The sequence below is a fragment of the Chiloscyllium plagiosum genome, unplaced genomic scaffold (assembly GCF_037043375.1).
Source record: "Chiloscyllium plagiosum isolate Xiang-an unplaced genomic scaffold, Cpla_swu_hap1 HiC_scaffold_36, whole genome shotgun sequence".
Lineage (NCBI taxonomy): Eukaryota > Metazoa > Chordata > Chondrichthyes > Orectolobiformes > Hemiscylliidae > Chiloscyllium > Chiloscyllium plagiosum.
In genome coordinates, this window is record NW_028270174.1 from 44,745,196 (window position 1) to 44,769,417 (window position 24,222).

At 41.0% G+C, this 24,222-nt stretch overlaps 1 protein-coding gene across 1 annotated transcript in view; it reads right to left on the reverse strand.

Moving 5' to 3' along the window:
* Nucleotides 1–24,222, reverse strand: part of LOC122559364 (bile acid-sensitive ion channel-like) — a 471,193-nt gene that overhangs the window by 62,544 nt on the left and 384,427 nt on the right. The window contains exons 5-6 of the mRNA XM_087979834.1: nucleotides 19,391–19,540; nucleotides 9,545–9,692 (exon numbers count right to left, since the gene is read on the reverse strand). Coding sequence (XP_087835960.1) covers nucleotides 9,545–9,692; nucleotides 19,391–19,540 — 298 coding nt within the window. The remainder of the gene's footprint in view (nucleotides 1–9,544; nucleotides 9,693–19,390; nucleotides 19,541–24,222) is intronic.

Sequence of the window (24,222 nt, forward strand, 5' to 3'; positions counted from 1 at the left end):
GATGGAACACAATGTCATGTAAAGGTTGCAGTGTTTAATGGGTATTTGATCATTTGTTCTGTTATGGATGGCTCTGAATATACCTCGAAAGGTTAATACTGAGGGAGGCCATAGCACCACCCACTAGGATGATAAATGATGGACTTGAGATCAGAACAGTTTGGGATCTCAAAGAGATAATACCTACTATCTGGTCCTCCTCAAAGTCTCCATCACAATGTCAATTATGTTAATAATTGTTTCCTTGAAATAAACGATATCTTGTTAAACACATGAGACTTTTCTTGTCGGTCAGGAAGTGATTTTTCTTTATCAAATAGGCTTTGCAGTTTCCTACACTTAGAGAGAATGGTGGCAGCAATCTTCTTCATGAGCAGATCATACAGTGTATGTTGCCCATATAACATGGCAGGTGGTTATGCAGATTTTATTTAAATGCTTACACTAAATATTAAGCAGCAGTGTGAGACCTTCAGGCTCAACTATAAATCACATGCTCATACAACTCTGTAAGCAATGCAGAGCACCAATTATTGAAATGGCCGGCAGAAACAAGGAAGGATACTCCAGTGAATGGTTTAAATGCTCTGGACATTTATCACAATTGGAGACCATGGGCACAGAAAAGGAAGTTAAGGTCCAGAAGTGAAACATTAGTCCTAAATTTCAGACCTGGGGGAGCACAAAGGCAGCAAATAAAGTTGGGCAGATTAAAAGCCTAAGCAGCTCTTATTAAATGGGGAAAGAAAATTTGGGAGGCTGTGGGGAAGGTAGGAGATCATTTGTAAGAGCGAGATCATTCAGTAAAACTGTTAGAGGCAGGAATCGGTTAATAGGCTATGACAACAATAATTATGCAGTGAAGCCAAAGTAAAGGTGGGAATCCTCCACATTAGTCACAAGACTTCAGTATAACAGCTAACAAGAGCAGGCCTGCTTTAAGAGTGAAACAAAGTATGTTAAAATAGCAAAATGTATTAATACATAAGGAAAAAATTATATTAAAAATAGTACTGCAAGGAAGATAATGGGGACTTACTTATTACAATTACTTTATTATTCATTCAAATATCTAAAGATTTAGATGAAAAAAATTACCTATGGATTTTTCCATTTGCAGAGCCACCAGCTAATACTGGACAGAATGTGTATGGCATAAATAACATCAATTGAACTCTAAAATGTTAAAAGGGTCTATGTCAGAGCACACCAATTACCGTATTGCACAGAACTTTCGCAGTCTCAAGAGGTGAATTTCAGGGGAGGGCTAGGAGCAATATTTAAGAAATATATCCTACAGCAATGGTCCAAAGTGTTTGTGGAGGCAGGTCAGCACCAGGAGAGGATATCCACCTACTGGTTGCGAGTAGCCAACTTACTGTTAAACTTACTGTTAAATGCTGATTTGTGAGCTTTTTAAGGTCACTGGCAGGATCTTAAAATAGAAGGATTGGTGATTGTATTTTAGCTAATGGACAGGAACCAGTGAGTGGGAATAAGGGATTCTTTCTCAGGTTGGCAACTTGTAACCAGTGGGCTTCCAGAGTGATCAGTGCTGGGTCCACAACTGTTTACAATACATGTTAATAAGCTGGAGGAAGGAAGTGAATGCACCATAGCCAAATTTGCAGGCAACACAAAAACAGGTGGAAAGACAAGTTGAGAGAGGGATATAAATGGTTTGCAGAGAGATATTGATAGAATGAGTAAGTAGGCAAAGAGTTGGAAAATTTGACGTTGTCAATTTGAAAAGGAGATGAAAAGAACAATATTATTTAAATGGAGAAAACTGCAAAAAGCTACAAGACAAAGGGACTTAGGGGGACTTGTGCATGAAACACAGAAAGCTATAATCAGGAAGGCTAATGGAATGTTAATCCTAATGCCAAGAGGTCTGGAGTATAAGAATAGGGAAGTCTTACTTTATCTGAGTAAGATGCTGGCATAACCACATAGAGCGACAGTCATGGAGGTCTACAGTATGGAAAGGCCCAATTTTCCCATGCCGCCCAGTTTTCACAATTAAACTAGTCCATTTGCCTGCATTTGGTCCTTATCCCTCCATTTCTATCCCCTTCAGATACCTGTCTAAATGCTTCTTAAAAGACAAGATTGTATTCGCTTCCACCATTACATCTGGCAGCCCGTTCCAGATGCTCACCACTCTCTGTGAGGAAAAGATTGTCCCCAGAATCTTTTTTGATCTCCCTTCACACCTTAAGCCTTTGCCCTCTAGTTTTAGACTTCCTTGCCAGGGGATAATCTACCTATTCTATCTAGCTTATCTGTGCTTCTGATAATTTTATAGTCCTCTATGCTCCAGGGAAATAAGTCCCAGGTTATCCAACCTCTCCTTATAGCTCAAACCTTCCAATCCAGGTAGCATCCTAATAAATCCTTTCTGTACTTTTCCGAGTTTAATAATATTTTTTCTATAGCAGGGTGACCAGAACTGCACACAGTACTCCAAATGCAGCCTCACCAATGTATTGTACAACTGCGACAAGACATCCGAATTCCTCTATTCAGTGCTCTGACCAATGAAACAAGCATGCTGAAAGCCATCTTCACCACCCTTTCTACCTGTGACTGTACTTTCAAGGAACTATGAACCTGTAATCCTGGATCTCCTCATTCTGTAACACTCCCAAAGGCCCTACCATTGCCTGAGTAAGTCTGGTCCTGGTTTGACCCAATAAAACGCAACACTTTGTATTTATCTAAATTTAATTCCATCTGCCATTCCTCAGTCTACTGGGTCAGTTATAAAGTCATAGAGTCCTACAGCATGGAGACAGGCCCTTTGGCCCAAACTGGCCCGTGCCAACCAAAATGTCCGTCCATACTAACCCCATTTCCCTGCACTTGACCCATATCCTTCTAAACCTTTCCTATCCATGTATTTGTGCAAATGCCTTTTGAATGTTGTTAATGTACCTGCCTCAACCAATTCCACTGGCAGCTCAGTCTGAATGTGTACCACTCTCTGTCTAAAAATGTTACCCCTCAGCTTCCCGTTTATTCTTTCTCCTCTAACCTTAAACTGATGCTCTCTAGTCCTCCATTCCCCACCCTATCCATGCCTCCCATGATCATATACCCCCTCATGATCCCCCCTCAGTCTCCTAAGAAGAAAGTCCCACCTTATCCAACCTTTCTCTATAGCTCACACCCTTGAGTCCTGACAGCATCCTTGCAAAGTTCTTCTGAATTCTTCTCAGTTTAAAAACATCCTTCCTCTAGCAAGGTGATCAATACTGAACACAATACTCCAAGTATGGCCTCACCAACATCCTGTACAACTGCAACATCATTTCTCAACCTCTATACTCAGTGCCCTGACTGATGAAGTCCAACCTGTTAAAAGCCTTCTTCACTGCCCTGTGACTCCATTTTCAGAGAACCCTGTACTTGAATCCCAAGGTCCTTCTGTTCAGCTGCACTCCTTAAGGCCCTACAATTTACCATGAAACTCCTACCTTGATGTGACTTTCCAAAATGCAAGACCTCACACTTATCTGTATTAACCTCCATTTGCCATTTCTCAGCCCATTTCCCCAGTTGATCAAGATCTCACTTATTTTCCAGATAACCACCTTCACTGTCCACTATACCACTCAATCTTGATATTATCCAAAAGCTTACTAACCATAACTCTTAAATTCTTATCCACATCGTTGATATAAATGATGAATAACAGTGGATCCAGCACTGATCCTTGTGTCACACTGCTAGTCACAAGTTTCCAGTCTGAAAAGCAACTCCCTACCACCACCCTCTGTCTTTTATCGTTAAGCCAATTTTGTGACCAATTGGTATCTCTCCCTGGATCTTATGAGATTTCATCTTACTCAACAACCTACCATGCAGTACCTTGTCAAAGGCCTGAAATACTGTGAGCAGTTTTGATCCCCCTATTATTTCATTAGAGGCAGTTCAGAGAAGATTCACTAGGTTAATCCTCTGAGTGGAAGGACTGCCTGAATGAGCACAGGCTAAATAGATCGGCATTTATGAGAAGGAGAGATGTCCTCACTGAAAGATATAGGATTCTTAAGTAAACACTGAGAGGATGTTTCCCCTCATGGCAGACTCCCATCAGAACACAGCCTCAGAATTAAGGGTTACCAGTTTCATATTGGAGGAATTTCTTCTCTGAGGGTTGTGAGTATTTGAGACTCCATGCCATAGACAGCTGTTGGGGCAGAGTGCTTGTGTATATTTAAGGCTGAGATGAATAGATTCTTGATCAGTAGGATAATGAGGCATTATGGGGAAGGGTAGAAAATGGGACATAAGTAATATTGAATGGGGGGGCTTATGGGGGCTGAATAGCCTACTCTTGTTCCTATTTCCTATAATTTTATACTCTTATTGAAAGAAGCTCATCCTTGAGGATTAAGTCTGGAAGATTGCTAGAGATAGCTTGTCTACATGTCGTGGAAGCAACATTAATCAAGGCATTCTTGCTTTCTATCTGGAGGGCTTAGCTGACCGTACGTAGGAGAGTTTAGACAAACTGTGAGCTCTGCATGATTTAAGGCTGCTAGTTCTCTAAAAATAGACAATTTTTTTTTGGGAAGTTTTACAGTGTGCAGGACCAAGTGAGGAGGTTTTGGACACCTACTTCATCAGCATGTACAATGAGTCCTTTAACAGAATATCACAAAATGACATGATGGGCATGCTCTCCAAAAGGATGTTTGAGGTGGGAATCAACTGCACTACACAAATGTCAGTAACACAAATTCAGTTAATTGTTGGAAAACACAAAACTTTCTAATCAAATATGAGTTGAACAGGTCTTCCTTCTTTCTTCTGTTCTGATCTGTTCCATAGAACTATTTGTTGAGTCTGTTGAGAATGATGTAAGTATTAAAAGGGTGATTATTCAAACAATCAAGGCATTATTGAATCTATTTGGTTCAGTAATGTTGTCTAGGGAAGGGCATCTGCCACAACAATATCGTTGATTCTTCATTGCCTTTTGGGTAATAAATGCTTCCCTAAACAGCAGTATCCTCATTCCATGAATACATTTTTAAAAATGCTCAAGTTGATGCCTCTTTGTACATGGACTGTGTCATTGCTGTATGTTTGGATTAATCGTCAGTTTGCAGATTGGTCAGCATCCACAAAGCTCTGTAGGAGTCATGATATAGAAATAAGAATGGGGCCACGTTCTTCTCTCTAATCTGGCTCGACCAATCTTTTGTCCCCTTTATTGTCAGTTCAGATTACCTAAAGTTCCTGGGTACTTGCTTTGGAGGGATCAGAACGTGACAAAAAATCTGAAAGGAGTGTATAGTAAAGTAAATAAAGTGTACAGTCAAGTAAAAATCTATCACAAGGATCAATGCTCCTTCTCCAATGTAGTTCAGAACTTGATTCTCAAATGTAAAGTGTTTTTGGTACATGTCACAGATTTGGCCCATTCTTCACTCTTACACTGTAGTGATCACTTGAGCCTTCCACTTGATCTAGTGATCAAAAATAGACTACATCCACAGGGACACAATTTACAAACATTTAGATACAGGGAAGAAGTCCATAACCAACATTGCTGTCATCCTTTTTGGCTATCTCTGTGTGTAGCTACATCAAGCAGTGCATGGAACCTCAGTCTGTGCTGAGCTTCTACCTGACTACTGTGTTTTGAAGGAGGAGTCGAGTCACATTGTTGCAGCTGCTTCAAGTATTTAAACCTTGTCATACAGGTGTCCATTGTGAAGATTTTAATGCAGACAAACATCTTTAACCACAGTCCATCAGCACGTAACATCCTCAAAGTCCTGTGGGAAAATGAGATAAAAGATCCTGTCGAATGGTTCCCTGTGTAGACTGCCAAAAGTCAATTCAGTGAATGTGTCACGGCCAGAACTTAAAACAAGTACAAGTTCTGAAGAAGAGTGATATTGGATTCAAAACATTCACTTTGTTTCCCTCTCCATCAATGTTGCCAGACCTGCTGAGTTGCTTCAGCATGCTTTGCTTTTTTTATTCACCAATACGGAGCTTGGCTGCTAATGAGAAAGCATGGTTGTTCAGTGATTCACACTGCTGCCTTACAGCTTCAGGGACCTGGGTTCGATTTCACCTTCGGGCAACTATCTGTGTGGAGTTTGCACATTCTTCCCGTGTCTGTGTGGGTTTCCTCTATGTGCTCCAGTTTCCTTCCACAGCCCAAAGCTATGTACAAAGTTAAAAATCACACAGCACCAGGTTATAGTCCAACAGGTTTAATTGGAAGCACACTAGCTTTCGGAGCGACACTCCTTCATCAGGTGATTGTGGAGGGCTCGATCGTAACACAGAATTTATAGCAAAAATTTGCAGTGTGATGTAACTGAAATTATACATTGAAGAATTGATTGTCTGTTAAGCCTTTCATCTGTCAGAATACAGTGATAGTTTCACTTCTTTCATGTGTAAATCACAAAACCCTTTTTTTTAAAAAGTTGCATTCTCGGGTTAGCTGTTAACAATGGTGATAGCTAGACAATGTGTTGAAGGTGTTAGCCCCCTGTGTTCTCTGTCTATGACCTGATGTTTAGATTGATTCCAATCTAAAAGGTGAAATAACAGAGTTTTACATAAATTCATGCAGTTTTTGAGCTCAGAGTTCGACATGAATCTATGTGGTTTTTGAGCAAAGTGCAATGTAACTTTGTACCAAAAAAATTCACCACACACAATATATATGTGTGCATGTGGGTCTTTGTCTGTCTGTGTGTGTGTCTGTCTGGGGTAGGGGTTGTGAGTGTGAGAAAGTGTGTGTGTGTGTGTGTAGTGAGTGCAGAGTGTCTTAAGTCTGTGAGGGGGTGCATGTGTGGGAGTCTGTGTATCTATAAGGATGTGTGTGGGTGTCTGTGTGCGCGTCTGTGTGTATCTGTGTCCGTGTGCATGTGAGAGTGTGTGTGTGTGTGTGTAGGAATATCTGTGTGTGGTGATCACCTGTAATGTGACATGAACCCAAGGTCCCGGTTGAGGCTCTCCCTATGGGTACCGAACTTAGCTATCAGCCTCTGCTCAGCCACTTTCCTCTGCTGCCTGTCCCGAAGTCCACCTTGGAGGATGGTCACCCGAAGGTCCGAGGCTGAATGTCCTGGACCACTGAAGTGTTCCCCAACTGGGAGGGAACCCTCCTGTCTGTTGATTGTTGTGCGGTGCCCATTCATCCGTTGTCACAGGGTTGTCACGGTGGACACTGCAAAATGTGTCAGATTGTGGACATAGATACCACTATTACGCGTGGGAACACCTCCCACCGTGTACATGGCAGGTACTCATGTGGCTCAGCCAACATTGTCTATCTTATACGTTGCAGACAGGGATGCCCAGAGGCATGGTACATTGGGGAAACTGAGCAAAGGCTACGACAACGGATGAATGGGCACCGCACAACAATCAACAGACGGGAGGGTTCCCTCCCAGTTGGGGAACACTTCAGTGGTCCAGGACATTCAGCCTCGGACCTTCGGGTGGCCATCCTCCAAGGTGGACTTCGGGACAGGCAGCAGAGGAAAGTGGCTGAGCAGAGGCTGATAGCTAAGTTCGGTACCCATAGGGAGAGCCTGAACCAGGACCTTGGGTTTATGTCACATTACAGGTGATCACCATTGCACTACACACACACACACACACAGATATTCCTACACACACACACTCTCTCACATGCACACGGACACAGGTACACACAGACGCGCACGCAGACACCCACACACACCCTTATAGACACACAGACTCCCACACATGCACCCCCTCACAGACTTAAGACACTCTGCACTCACTACACACACACACACACACACACTTTCTCACACTCACAACCCCTACCCCAGACAGACACACACACAGACAGACAAAGACCCACATGCACATATATATATTGTGTGTGGTGAATTTTTTTGGTACAAAGTTACATTGCACTTTGCTCAAAAACCACATAGATTTATGTCGAACTCTGAGCTCAAAAACTGCATGAATTTATGTAAAACTCTGTTATTTCGCCTTTTAGATTGGAATCAATCTAAACAGACAGAGAACACAGGGGGCTAACACCTTCAACATATTGTCTGGCTATCACCATTGTTAACAGCTAACCCGAGAATGCAACGTTTTTAAAAAAAAGGGTTTTGTGATTTACACATGAAAGAAGTAAAACTATCACTGTATTCTAACAGATGAAAGGCTTAACAGACAATCAATTCTTCAATGCATAATTTCAGTTACATCACACTGCAAATTTTTGCTATAAATTCTGTGTTACGATCGAGCCCTCCACAATCACCTGATGAAGGAGCGTCGCTCCGAAAGCTAGTGTGCTTCCAATTAAACCTGTTGGACTATAACCTGGTGTTGTGTGATTTTTAACTTTTTACACCCCAGTCCAACACCAGCACCTCCAAATCAAAGCTATGTAGGTTTGGTGGATTGGCCATGCTAAATTGTCCACAGTGTCCAAGGATGTACAGGATAGTTGGATTAGCCATGGGAAATGCAGGGTTACAAGGATAGGCTAGAGGGATGGGTTTGTTTGGAATGCTCTTCGGAGGGTTTTGGTGTGGACTCAATGGAACAAATGGCCTGCTTCCACATGGGGATTCTGTGAGAAAGGCCCTTCCCATCTGATCCTTCCTGGAGTCTCACCACTTCTGCATGTTGTCCTTGAGATGGCTGTGGTGGTGAAGAGACTGTTCCGTAGAGGGTTTGGTGAGAGGTGGAGTAGTTTCTGTCAAGGTTCTTACAAAAATGCTTTGTGAAGCAGCACTTTGTACTCGATGCACTATTCCCAAGGATACACAGCAAGACAAACATCAACTATTTCTTGAAGGTCATCAATTGAGAAAGACACTCTTCAGTCTGATCAAAACTTCCTGATCTTCCAGTGCGTGAAATTTTCTTCAATAAATGTTTCAGACAGGCACATTGTAAGATCCAGCAAAGGGACAAATTAAAGCTTGGGGCAGATGCTGCAGATGCATAATGGGGAAAGGTCATTATCTAAGGCTATTCAACCATTGTGTACTGAAGAGCTGGAAGCTTGCAGAACCCCTCAGGCTTTGCATCTTACAAAGAATGTACATTATAAATTAAGAATATTGAAAATGTATTTAGGTACATCAGATAGCATGGTGCATTGAGGAAAATATTACATGTTTACACTTATTCTGATTTCTAATTTGAGTTGTTTTTACCTTCAGGCTGTATAATATGGAATGCACTTTGTAAATATTAAGTGTATTATAAATATTTTGAATAAAACATGGTTAATGGAGACAGGTTGTGTGTTATTGTACATTTTTTAAGATTCAAATTGAAATGTTTGTGTGATATTTCCCAAAAATATTATAACCAAGGCACATTTTTAAAAAAAAGAATCAGGACTGCAGGGAAAAGGTTTCTCGATGAGTTATCTTGCGGACATGACACATAAGTGGCCTTATTCTGTATTGCAATTCTATAATTCAGTAAATCTTAAAGGATTACAGTATCAGATTGTCTTTTAGCCCATTTTAAGTACACTTTAAAAAATCATACCAACCTGGGAGGAGGAAAGGTATGCAGCCACAATGTTCTTTTATATGCTTTGATTTACATTCTTGTAAACAGCCATAAGTTGTATAAGTGTCATGATGTTCCAGTTTTATGTTAGGATTACATTCTCCCCAAGGATACTCCTGGTTTATAGTCTGTAAATTACAGTAAAACTGTTTTTTTTTTGATCATCCATACTGACCCAAAATAAACATATTCAATTGCAACTTCAATGACACAGACCATTATGGGAACAGATCATTATTAACTGTTAGTGAAAATTGTACTTAACACTTGGTATTTATGAACATATAATAATCTTCTTTACAAAGAGCTACAAATCTTCTCAAAACATTGATAACATAATAGTTTAAAATTACCAAATACTTTAAGTAAACTAATTAAATGTTTTTAAACCAATTAAACCATGAAAAAAAGACTTCAGCAGTACTAGCCTTGTGTAGCAGGAGATAGGATTCCCAGGCTTTCAGTACTATCTCTTCAGCCCATATGAAGAAAGAGAAGAAGGACTAGGGAATAACCTTCGCACTGCGGATATAGCAATAGGCTCACCTACTTGGAAATATTGTAGTACCAAAACAGGGAGAGACCTTATCTCTCCAGACAGATAATAATTCAGCCTTGTAGCCTTCCCACTGATGACTTGGGCCCTAGATCTACTCACCAATTTACCTTGCCTCTTGCACTAAGAGCTACCATGGCAGTCAACTCTGCTGCCTCTTTTTTTTCCATGGCTTGGCTGCAGAGCTGTGCAGTATCTGCTGACCAGATATTGTAGACTGTATTCATGTTGCTATCAGCATATTGATGGAGAACAGAAAGAGACACTACTTATTCTGTGCAACTATTTCAAGACCTTCCTCTGTGTGTGTGTGTGTGTCTGTCTGTTTCCATGAGAGTTGCCTACAAATTATTCATTATAAATAAATCCAAGCTGCCTCAACTGTCATCCAAAGTCCCACAGATGGAAATTGGAAACAAGCCCGACTCTTTGTGGAGGTAGCATCCAACACCACTCAAGTATCCTGAGAAAAGCTCGAGCTCCATAACAATCACAGCTCCCTCCAAACAAGGATGCTTATTGCTCAGGATGAGATTCAGAGATCTTGATTAGTCCTGAGTGCTGTCCAATATGCTGCAGCCAGGTTTTCAAGATGGTTTAGTGTTTGCAGACTGCATAACTTGATGCAGAAGAAGATGTAGTATTTGATCAGGTAGAAAGTAAGAAAGACCCATTTCCTGGCAAGAAGATGAAGCTGGAGAAGAAGGTTCTGGGAAGCTTGAAGCCAAAGAGGTCGGAATGCTTGATTGAGGATGGAAACTCTTATGTAGTTAAGTTATTTATTTATTCATTTTATGTGTGTTTATGTATTTATTGTCTCATATATTGAGAAAATATAATGAAATTTGTTTTGTCGCAACAATACAGCCATTTTGAATTACAAAAAGAATAAAAAAGAATTACTCAAATTGATTTCATCTTCTGAACATGTCCACAAACACAGCTCCAGGATATTTGCAAGGTGTCTGCATGGCTCTCAAGGAGTCCACATTTCAGGCTTATTGCAGCCAAGAGTTCTCGCTCCAGACGTTGCCACGGCCAAAGACCCACCGAGCCCACGCTGCATGCCTACCACAGCTAGGAATCCACCACAGCTGATGACCCAACAAGTCCTCAAATGCAGGCTCCAGACCTGTCGCAGCCGGTGGTACTTGCTCCAGGCACTAACATCGCTGCAACCGACACCCTGTCAACTCCATTTCTGCTGCCCCACGATGTCAGAAGATGAAGAATAAATTAAAAAGAAAAAGATGAGAAAGGAGAGAGAGAGACAGAAAATTGAGCACATGGGCTCAGAGCCCAAACAACAGGGTATATCCTGCCCCTTTAAGATGTGGCTGAGGTGACTGGAATGAGGAGAAGGGGGAGCAGTCCAAAAACTAACTGTGAGGTTAAGAGGATCCATAATGAAGTCAGAGAGTCAGAGAGATTTACAGCACAGAAATAAACCCTTCAGTCCAACTCATCCATGCCAACAAGATATCCGAAATTGATCTAGTCCCATTTGCCTGCATTTGACCAATGTCTCTCTGAACCCTTCCTATTCATATACACATCCAGATGCCTTTTAATTGTTGGAATTGTATCAGACTCCACCATTTCCTCTGACAGTTTATTCCATATTTGCACCATCCTCTGTGTGAAAACATTGCCTTTTAGGTCCCTTTTAAATCTTTCCCCTCTCACCTTAGACCTATGCTCTTTAGTTTTAGACTCCCCTATCCTGGGGAAAATACCTTGACTATTCACCCTATCCATGCCCTTCATTATTTTATTAAACTTCTATAAGGTAACTTCTCAGCCTCCTAGAAGACAGTCTATTCAGCCTCTCCCTATAGTTCAAACCCTCCAACAATGCCAACATCCTTGTAAATCTTTTCTGAACGTTTTCAAGATTCACAACAAACTTCCTATAACAGGGATGCAGTATTCTAAAAATTGCCTAACCAGTCTCCTGTACAGCTGCAACATAATCTCCCAACTCCTACATTCAATGCACTGACCAAAAAAGCAAGCATACAATGCTTTCTTCATTATCCTATCTACCTGTGACTCCACTTTCAAAGAGCTATGAACCTGGACCGTAAGGTCCCTTTGTTCAGCAACATGCCCCAGGACCTTACAATTAACTGCATAAGCTCTGCTCTGATTTGCTTTTCCAAAATGCAGCACCTAACATTTATCAATTAAACTCCATCTGCTACTCCTTAGCCCATCAGCTCATCTGATTGAGGTCCCGTTGAACTCTGAGGTAACCTTCTTCACTCTCTAACACCAATTTTAATGTCATCTGTAAATTTACGAACTGTAACTCCTATATTTACATTCAGATCATTTACAAGTGACAAAAACCAGGGAACCCAGCACTGACTCCTGCGGCACACCACTAGGCAAAGGCCTACCTGGAATTAAAAATCTACTGATGACCATGAAACTCACCAGTGTTATTCAGGGAAAGAAATCTGCTTGGATTTGAACATAGGAGGTATAGTTAGTTTGCAGATGACATCAAAATTGGAGGTGCAGTGGACAGTGAAGAAGGTTACCTTAGAGAACAACAGGATCTTGATCAGATGGGCCAATGGGGTGGAGTTCATTTAAATGTAGGGCGCCACATTTTGGAAAGGCAAATCAAGACAGGACTTATACACTTAATGGCAAGGTCCCGAGGAATGTTGCTGAACAAAGAGACCTCGGAGTGTAGGTTCATATTTCCTCGAATGTGGAGTCTCAGGTAGATAGGATAGTGAAGAAGGTGTTTAGTTTGCTTTTCTTTATTGGTGAGAGCTTTGAGTATAAGAGTTGGGAGGTCATGTTGCAGTTGCATAGGGCCACTTTTGGAATATTGTGTGCAATTCTGGTCTCCCTCCTGTAGGAAGGATGTTGTGAAACTTGAAAGGGTTCAGAAAAGATTGACAAGGGTTTTGGCAGCGTTGGAGAGTTTAAGCTATAGAGAGAGGCTGAATAGGCTGGGACTCTTTTCCCTGGAGCACTGGCGGCTGAGGGGTGATCTTTATAAAATCATGAAGGGCATGAATAGGAAAATATACCTGGTCTCTTCCCTGGGTTGGGGGGGAATCCAGAACTCAAGGGCACAGGTTTAGGGGAGAAGGGAAAGATTTAAAAGGGACCTAAGGGGCAACGTTTTCACACAGAGCATCATGCATGTATGAAGTAAGCTGCCAGAGGAAGTGGTGCAGGCTGATACAATTGCAACATTTACATGACATCTGGATGGGTACATGAATAAGAAGGGTTTAGAGGGATATGGGCCAAGTGCTGCCAAATGGGACTAAATTAATTTCGGATATCTGGTCAGCATGGACAAGTTGAACCAAGCTGTACATCTCTGACTCCATGTCACCCTTGCCTGATTTGACCCATGTTTGACTTCAGAGCTATAGCACAGAGCACACCAAGGTGATGTTACTTCCCTGGGTATTGTTATGTTCTTCTTTTATGTACAGCCACCAATCACACACAAGACTCAGTGAAAGAATAACATGGGTATTTGTTTGAAGGTAAGACATGGACAGATAATGTTTACTGGGAGAGTATTTATTGTACATCTGTTCTGAACTTCTGCTGCTTCATCCTACTAGACAAGTCCTGAGATGAATGCATTACATCCTGTTCAAGTGATTCATAACTGACTGTAATTTAAAATATATGCCCTTAGAGGTGCAAGCTATCATAGCACTACAGGGGAGGAAGCAGGCTACTGAAGTTTGTGAGAGGAATGTAAATGACTCATAGGATACTTACATTCCCTATCAATTTTCAGTGACTGTTTTCCACACTCCACCTAATGCATTGCCTGCTGTCTGTCTCAGCTTCTCTGGCATCTTTCATCTATTCGAAACCCTCAATCCCACTATAAAAAGTGCTGTTCACTAGGATCATCCACTAAGTCATTCTTCACAATGTTATTCTGAAAACAGTAACTTGCAGGCACTGTGCACCTGAAAGGGGACATTTTACATTATCTATAAGATCACTTGGGGACATTCAGGGTATCAGAATGATCCTCTCTTCCATAGATTGAATATCTCACAGTACCAGGGTCACACCCTTAGTTTTGTTCAACTCTTGGCTATTGAATGTCAAGGACAAGAGAGAAATGCTAATGAGGTGTCCTTGTATTCAAATGGGAGTCCTTTTCATCTGGTTCTTAATATTATTTCCTATTTGGTATTTACAATGGTTGCTGCATTTAACCTTCCAAGGTTTTGTTTAGCGTATATGCTGTGTCTGCCAATACCTGGTATTTTGCATGCAATAAGCCACTTTTGGCAGCAATCAGCAAGTTACTGAAGCATTTCTCACACTCGATCCAACTTGATGCTTGCACGAACCCCTCACCATCTTGGCAATCTGCTGCCCTCCTGACATGTAGTCCTCAGGTATCTACAAGGTGTCCAGATCACGATCCAAGAGTCTTGCTCAAACATGTCACTAGTATCCTGGCTGCTTCCATATCAGCCATCCATGCATAGAAGTTGAAAAAGTACGTGGGTCACTATTGATGTTGTCAGTGTATACACATATGTATGTGTGTTATCGATAGCTTTGTGATGCTGGTGTGAAATTTCAGTGCCATATTCACTGTGCACAAATTTAATGTCCACAGCATCACTGAGCAGCTGGCAAGGCGGCAGGATTAACACTAGGCAGTAATGTTGTAAAAGGCAAGAGGTCCTTGAGGAGAACACAAGCTGCAGTATAAAGTAAGGCTCAACCTGAGTATGGGAATGGTCAGTGTGTTGCTTCACTGAGTTGGCAGTCAGTGGAGATTTGTGAGGGAAGAGTATTTGAAACCTGAGTGAGGGGTGCACCAGCTCAAACTTCACAGCATTATATAGGGGAAATTTCATTGGGCCAGGGACAAGATCCACCTCTCTTCATGCCTGACAGTTCCCGGTCCCATAAGTACATCTGCATAGAATCATAAGGCAATGGTCACAACACCAATCTGCCCCTGACTTTCAATAAACTGTTACTAACTATTTAGGAGATTAAAATGGTACACCTATAAACTATTCTTACTATTAATACCAATAACATAATTATGATACACTCGGCTAGTACACTGTAAATCAAGTCCCATTGTTCCTAAAATTGCTACTGATGTGAAAACATGACTAAGTCCAATTCTACCTAACTGCCTGACTCAGGTATTTTCATTAATAAGAAAATACCTATTTGTTGTAACAGAATTCTTTTAACCAATGCTAAACAAGAAAAATGAATAGCTAACTTATAGATCTTTAATTTATATTTTACTCCTTCCTGAAATATCCATACACATACTGCTCTGAAGTTGAAAGCATGGATATTTGTTTTAAAATTGTAAGTGTTTTCTGAATTTTGAAGTAAATTTAAAAGTGCATGCTCAGCTGACCAAATGGAAAGGCTGGGAGATGAGCTCTTCCAAAATAGATACATGTAGGAAATAACTGTTAAATGGATACCTGAGTTTTGGTTGCAGTTTTGATAACAATTCAAATACAACCAATCAGTTTGAATAATGTCTAGGATACTAAAACCCAATTGAATTTGAGTTTGTTGTTTTGACATCCAGAAACCAATCAAATTATATGAATTTAATGTGTCATGGGGGTTATAAAACGCGCGAGCATTTTGAAAATTGGTCACACAGCACCTGCCATCGATCTGCCAAGTAACTGCTGTAAAACTGGAGAGCTAACTGCCAAACTAAAGTTAAAAATCACACAATACCAGATTAAAGTCGAACAGGCTTAATTGGAAGCACTAGCTTTCAGAGCTCTGCTCCGTCATCAGGTGGTTGGAGCAGTCCAACGCTGGCATCTCCAAATCATGCCAATCGAAAATCTTGCTTTCAAAGAAATTAGAAAACACTCTTTATCAAAGGTACCTTTTCATGTAAAACCTACTTGCAATAAAATAAGTTGTCCCAGGGAGAACAGTAGCTGGAAGATTGAAGATAGCGAAGAAGAAAGAGACTTGTGGCCTTGAGATTAAGTTAATGGAATGTTTAATAAGTCTTTTTATTGGAACAGCATATTTTTTACAGTGTTGGGGTCAGACAGTATGTAGTTAAAAAAATGGGGGGCTTGGATTTATGAATAGTGTTCACTATTAGAGTTAAAGAAATAAATGGTTATTTTTCTTTAAACAGTGGAATTTAGGAGTTTTCAGTCATTCATATTTTAACAGATTACGAGGCGAGGCAAGACGAGCTTTTCTTGATGTTTGGTTTAATTAACAGAGGGGTTCAACTTCCACATTGTAACAAATTCACACATAAGAAGACAAGAACATTAAGGATAAAAAAAGTGGTTAATATAAAACATTGAAAGTAACAATTTGCTGGATCTAATCTGAACTACAGGAGTAATGCATGGCCTTCTTTTGATTCATGCCACTTTGTTTTAATTTTTTGCTGAAAAGAGGAAGTTGTTTGTATTGTTTGCACATGTGCCATTCGTCGTCTCTGAAGGTGGTCTCCCCTTTTAACAGGCAATTTACAGAGGGAGCAGTTTACAGGTGAGTGAGAAAGGCTGCTTGGATATTTTATGTTACTTCTCCACTCAAGGGAGAGAGCAATTCAGTTATTTTCTCTTTGCAAGCGAGATGGTTTTATTCTATTAAGAGAAAGTGAGGACTGCAGATGCTGGAGATCAGAGCTGAAAATGTGTTGCTGGAAAAGCACAGCAGGTCAGGCAGTGTCCAAGGAGCAGGAGAATTGACGTTTCCTGAAGAAGGGCTCATGCCCGAAATGTCGATTCTCCTGCTCCTTGGATGCTGCCTGACCTGCTGCGCTTTTCCAGCAACACATTTTCAGCGGTTTTATTCTATTGTCCACATACGGGGTTGTAGCATCCTTCAGGATTAAATCAAGTAGTTGTTTTCTGATGAAGAGCTCCTGCTCCAAACATCGATTTTCCAGCTCCTTGGATGTTGCCTGACCTGCTGTGCTTTTCCAACACCACTCTAATCTTGACTCTAATCTCCAGCATCTGCAGACCTCACTTTTGCCTTATTGTTACTATGACAGGCCCTCCTGAGTAAATAACAACTGGCCAACTGAAAAACCAATCAGAGTGCTGCCTATAGGCAAAATTGCCGTAAACACACAGATATGGAGCCAGGAGTGGAATCTTATAGGGGTTCGAACAATGTGAGCTTGTAGGATTTGTAGCTGAATTGGATAACAGTTCCAGCAAGCCTTATATGGATGTTAGGAGTGCCTCACTCCTATGTTATGCTTCTTAAGTAGTGAGGTTATTTTTTCACGAGGTAGTATTTATAGCTTTTAAATAAATTACTAATACAGTAACTCACCTCATTAATATTTATCGTCCTGCATTATCAAGTATATTAAACAGTTTGTAAATCAAGAAATGTCAATGTAGAAGCAGGTACTTGTGACGTCAGTTCACGGCTGGTTGTGACCAGTCTCCATTTTGTTTAGTAACAAACAATACCTCAGGACATGAATCATGGCTACCAGCCATATGCAACCCTCATCCATGGACATCGGCATCCAATGGTTACAAAACACATCATGGAACCTCTCCGATCCACTTGCAGGATGTTCAGAAAGAATTGATTTACAATGCAGGATGCACCAAAAATGAGCATTGACAAGCTGTTGCAAAGGAGGTTTATGCACATGGCCAGGGACCTAGCTCATGAGTTGGGCCATGCTGCAACTCAGGGCTGCTCACTTGCTATCTTAACACTTGCTCACTTAGCACTACCTGCATGCTCACAACATCCATGTCATAGCATACTGATTATTGCAGTCACATCAGGCATGTTGCCTTGCTGGTCAGCAGTCCTCAGTCAGGGAGCAGACATCTTGTTGTTCTACAAGATGAGTGCTACATCCATCTCATTTGCATGCACGTGTCAACCGTCTCCAGAGTGGATCATAGTCAGTTCTGGGCCTCCATTGCAGCTAGTCTGTGAGGGGTTATTAGGGATAACTTATCTGGGAAGATTTCTTGGCAAGAAGTTATTTTTAGGAATTAGGGGCTGCAGTCTGCGGGGGGGGGGGGGGGGGTGGAATGACAGTTGTGAAGGTGGACAAAGGTTGATATGATAAAGCATATACTGCAAGGGAGTTATGTAGGAGGGCTTTCACCCATAGCTGAGTGTCTTCTGACACCACTCTAGTGAGGAATGGATTGCCTGGTGTACAAACCAGGTGTCTCATCCAGGACTTGCCATTCATTTGGTCCTGAGGATGAATGGCTGCAATGATGAAGTGCAGGTATGGGTTCCTCTCCAACAGATCCTGAGGGTATTGAATGTGATCCTCCATGACTGCTGCCAACCTATCCATGGAGGAGGTCAGAGGTAATCTTGGACCAGATCCTCAAGAGCCTGGTGGGGTGGCATCCTCTGCTGGTCCTCAAGGAAGAGGACTCTTTCAATTGCACCATCCTCTTCTCCTTCTCTAATATGTTCAGATTCATCCTGGAATCAAGCAGAACAGCTTCAGAATGCCAATGCTCATGCAAGTACATGATGGCTCTTTAAATATGGTTTGGGTGTCATGGAGGAGAAATATTTAAAAAGGACATGAGGGGCAACATTTTTACACAAAGAGTGGTTCATGTGTAAAATAAACTGCCAAAGCAAGTGGTGAATGTAGGTACAGCATTTAAAAGATATATGGATACGTTCATGAATGGGAAAGGTTTGGAGGGATATGGGCCAAGCACAGGCAGATGGGACTAGTTTAATTTTGGAACATGATCAGTATGGACTGGTTAGACTAAAGGGTCGGTTTCCATGCTATATTGTCCCAGGACAGGTACATGGTAAGATGGAGAGAGAATTTTACTTGAGGGATGCCATTAGGGTGGATGCCATTAATGAGGGACATTTGCTAAAATACTGCAAGAAATCTCACTGGGTCTTGCAGCATGAACCTCTCCAAAAAACTCAATACAACATGCACTTAGGTAAAGATTCAGCTGAATGTGTCATCCATCCTCATGTCGTCAACCTACACTGAATAAGGGAACATAGTACATACAATTCACAATGAATTCCAGTTCCTCATTTTAAAAGCTGCAACATGTTCTTTCATGGTTTTATTGGTTTAAAACAGTACCTTTTCCCTTTTTATGGTCCACAGTCTAAAAGATAAAACTGGTCTTTACAACATGAGAAACAAGACTTGGCTTATTCAATTTTAGTTATTACTTCAAACAAATCTCAAAGCATTCTGAGGAGATGATTTCAGTTTGTTGAGGATATTATTTTTCAACTTACCTTCAACTGCCGTATTGCTGCATAGGCATGCATTCCAACTCCTGCCAAAAGGCCCATTGTCTCAACCTGTGGTGGTTCCTTGGGTGAATGGATAACAAATGAAATTCCAGCATCAACAAAGCCAAGGGAGGGATTATCTGTCATTTCTGGCTACAAATGAATAAAAACATGAACAGCACTTTATTATTAATCACGATGATGCTACAGTCAATATAACTTTTCAAAAGTAATATTTCCTCACGTTTTTAGAAGTTAAATTTCAAACTATCATTATTCTGAAAATTATTGAAGCTCAATTTAGTTTGAAATGCCTGAATTATCTCCAGTATAATCTATTTTGAGGATAGTTGATAGTATTCCTTCTAACCTAACAATAAATCCTTTTGAGGATTTTTCAAAGGAAATGAAAGGAAGTTTATCCAGTGATTAATTTTTTTATTCACTTGTGAGAGTGGGCATTGGTCATTGCTGGCTGGACCAGCATTTATTTTTCCTTGAGAAGGTGGCAGTGAGCTGCCTTCTTGAAATGCTGCGGTCCAGGTGCTGTAGGTAGAACATTATTAAGGAGGGAATTCCAGGATCTTGACCCAGTGATACTGAAAAAATTATTAAAAATCACACAACACCAATTTATAGTCCAACAGATTTATTTTAGAAGTTAAATTTCAAACTATCATTATTCTGAAAATTATTGAAGCTCAATTTAGTTCCACTCCTGTATCAGGTGGTTGTCAGGTGGCAACCACCTGATGAAGGAGCGGCGCTCCAAAAGCTAATGTTTCCAAATAAACCTGTTGGACGATATCTGGTGTTGTGTGATTTTTAACTTTGTCCACCCCAGTCCAACACTGGCACCTCCAAGTCATGGAAAGAATGGTGACATACTTTGAAGGCAGAACAGTGAGTGGCTTGGAGACGAACTTGTATTCTCATGTATCTGCTATTCTCTGCCTTTGTCCCTCTCGTGGGTGGTGATCCTGGATTTAGAAAATGCTGTCTAATGATCTTTAGTGAATTTCTGCAATGCGTATCGTAGAAGGTACATACTGCTGCTACTAAGTGGAGTGAATCTGATGTCAATCAAGCAGGCTGCTTTGTCCTGGGTGATGCCAGGTTTCTTGAGCATTGTTGGAGCTGCACTCATCCAAGCAAGTGGGAAATATTCCATCACACTGCTGACTTGTGACTTGTAGATCTTAGAAGGGTTACAGGACTTGAAACATTCACTTTATTTTGTCTCTGCAGATACTGATAGACCGACTGAGCTTTTCCACCAATTTCTGATTTTATTTGTTATAATTTCCTATATGTTTTGCATCTAATTGGTTTATTTCAAAATGACAATCTATCTCTCTTGAGATAGGATGAATCCCCGACCCCTGTAACATCACGGTAAATTTAATCAGTTCCCAGTCTAATTTCTTGCATCTTTCCTGGAGTTTGGCGTCCAGACTTACCCATTGTACACCAACAGAGGTCGAACCAATGATTTATGAATTCCAGAATGTTCTCTTTTTTTTAAATTATACATTTCCTCTATTTATAAACTCAGGTAGTCCATATGCTTTTTTTAAAAAAATCCACTTATCCTATCAACCTTCAGATATTTGTGTATATACCATCAAAGTTACTCTCCTCATATATGATTTCAAATTCATATAATGCTGAAAATACTTTCCATAATAATATCAGAAAGTACACATTTCTCCACATTGAACATTATCCATCCTGTTGCTGCCCACTGCTCCTCTCTATATCTATGCAATCTATAGCTATCCTCATCATTACTAAAACTTGCTAAGTTTTGTAAAATCTACAAACTTTAGAATGTAATTCCTTACACCCAAATCTAGGCAGATTATAAAAAATTGCAGAATAATTGACACAGATTTGATCTTTGGGCAACACTAATGCAAAAAATCTCCAAGGCTGAGAAAACATTAATTCATTACCACACTAAACTTTCTGTCACTGAGACAGTTTTCTTTCCATATCATTATTCCATCTGTGTTTCTACAGACTTAATATTTTCTTCTTAATCCATCTTCTTTTTAAGCTTCCTGACTGTCACTTGGCAAATGCCTCACTATATATATATATGGACCAACCTCCTCTCAGCAAAGAATTGAACCAAAGTATTCAGGCACATTTTGTCTTTAATAAATCCATGCTGACTCTCCTTGATTAATGTATGTCTTTTCAATCAAAGAATCACAGAGTTGGTACAGCACAGAATGTGGCTATTTGACTCACCAATTGTCTGAATGAACAGTTTACTCAGTGTAATTCCCATATCTTCCCCAAATTATAATTTAGACTTAATCTGAAAAGGATGATATTGCAATAGCTTTCACATAATGATCCTCTGCTTGCTTCCAAAACAAACACTACTCTTTTTATTATCTTTTTATTATTTATGATTGAAGATTTTGCAGCAATCTTCAGTCAAAAGTGTCAAGTCGATGACCCATTTCAACCTTCTCCAGTGGTCCTCAGCATCACAGATATCAGTCTTCAGCCAATTTGATTAACTCCACATGTCAAGAAATAGTTGGAGGCACTGGATACTGCAAAGGCTACAGGCCATGACACCAATTCCAATAACAGTGCTGAAGATTTGTGCTCCGGAACTTGCCGCTCCCCTAGCCAAAGTGTTCCAATACAGTTACAACACTGATATCTACTTGACAAGGTGGAAAATTGCCCAAATATGTCCTGTCCAACACAGCCAATTAGTGCCCCGTCAGTCTACTCTCTATCATCAGTAAAGATGGAAGGTGACATCAACAGGAAGGAGTCTATCAAGCAGCACCTGCTCAGTAATGACCTGCTCAGTGACCCCCAGTTTGGGGTCTGCCAGAGCCACTCAGCCCCTTCTCTCATTAAAACCTTGGCTGAAACATGGACAAAAGAGCTGAATTCCAGGCATGACGTACGAGCGACAGCTCTTGATATCATGGCTGCATTCGACTGAGTGTGGCATCAAGAAGCCCTAGTGTAACTGGAATCAATTAGTATCGGGGGCAAACTCTCTGGTGGTTGGAGTCATACTTGACACGTAGGAACATAGCCGTGGTTGTTGGAGGTCAGTCATCTCTGCTCCAGGATATCTCCTCAGGAGTTCCTCAGCATAGTGTCCTGGGCCCAACCATCTCCAGCTGCTTCATCAATGGCTTTCCCTCCATCATTAAGTCAGAAGTGGGATGTTTGCTGATGATTGCACAATGTTCAGCACCATTCATAACTCCTCAGACACTGAAGAGTTCATGTCCAAATGCAGCAAGATCTGGCCAATATCCAGGCTTGGGTTGACAAATGGCAAGTAACATTCATGCTGCATGACCATCACCACTAAGAGGCAATGTAACTTGCCCTTTGACAACTGATGGTGTTACAATCACTGAATCCCCCACTATCAACATGCTGAGAGTTATCATTGATCAAAAACTCAACTGGACTTATCACATAAATGCAATGGCTACAAGAGTAGATCAGAGGCTAAGAATACTTCAGTGGGTAACCCACCTCCTGACTCCTCAAAGTCTGTCCACCATCTAAAAGGCGCAAGTCAGGAGTGTGATGAAATGCTCCCTATTCGCCTGAATAAGTGCAGCCCCAACAACATGCAAGAAGCTTGACAGCATCCAGGACAAAACAGCCTGCTTGATTGGCACTATATCAACAAATATTCACTCCCTTCACCACCATTGCTCAGTAGCAGTGTGTACTATCTACAAGATGCACTGCAGAAACTCACCATAGATCCTCAGACAGCAGCTTCCAAACTCATGACTACCTCCATTGAGAAGAACAAGGGCAGCAAAACAACTTTCAAGTTCAAATCCAAGCCACTCACCATCCTGACTTGGAAATATATTGGTGTTCCTTTACTGTCGCTTGGTCAAGCTTCTGGAATTCCCTCCTAATGGAATTATGGATCAACCAACAGCAGGTGGACTGCAGTGGTTCAAGAGGCAGTTCATCACTACCTTCTCAAAGCAACTAGAGACAGGCAATTAATGTTGGCCAGCTAGTGATACATACATCCCACAAATTGAATAATTAAAAGATTGGATTCACTTTTATGTTGACTGTCTCTTCATGTTCTCTCTTTGAAGAATTTTACTTTAGATTGCTCCTTGACCTTTTGCCGACATCTCATTGTCCCTAAAATTTGGCAATTTATCCACTTGTCCAAGCTCATACTCCCTCTCTCCTTAGAGTCATATCTCAACAGCACGTTCTCCCTGTGTCTGCGTGGGTTTCCTCCGGGTGTTCCGGTTTCCTCCCACAGTCCAAAGATGTGCAGGTAAGATGAATTGGCCATGCTAAATTGCCCGTAGTGTTAAGTAAGGGGTAAATGTAGGGGTATGAGTGAGTTGCGCTTCGGCGGGTCGGTGTGGACTTGTTGGGCCGAAGGGCCTGTTTCCACACTGTAACGTAATCTAAAAAAAAACAGATTAATTAGAGCGGAGGAAAGTTCCAGACCATATTACAACTTGGTAAAAACAGAGAACAAAGCTGAAATTAAGATGTGAATCCAGTCACTGTCTTTGAAATCAAGGCAACATTTGAGTGAATTTGGCAAAAAGGAACCCTATCAAATTGCAGTCAATGGGAAACAAAGTGAAGATTCTTCATTTCTTGTCACCATATCTACAACAAAGGAAGAGTGATCAGATCCTGGATCAGATGGCTATTGGAGTCAATTCTCCAGCCTTGAGGGCTGGCTGGGATGATGGTTCAGCAAGGATCCAAAGTGAGATGACAGCCCCCTCACAGAAATCCTGTAATTCCTTGCTGAAGAGACCAGACACCAGTTCTTAAGTGAA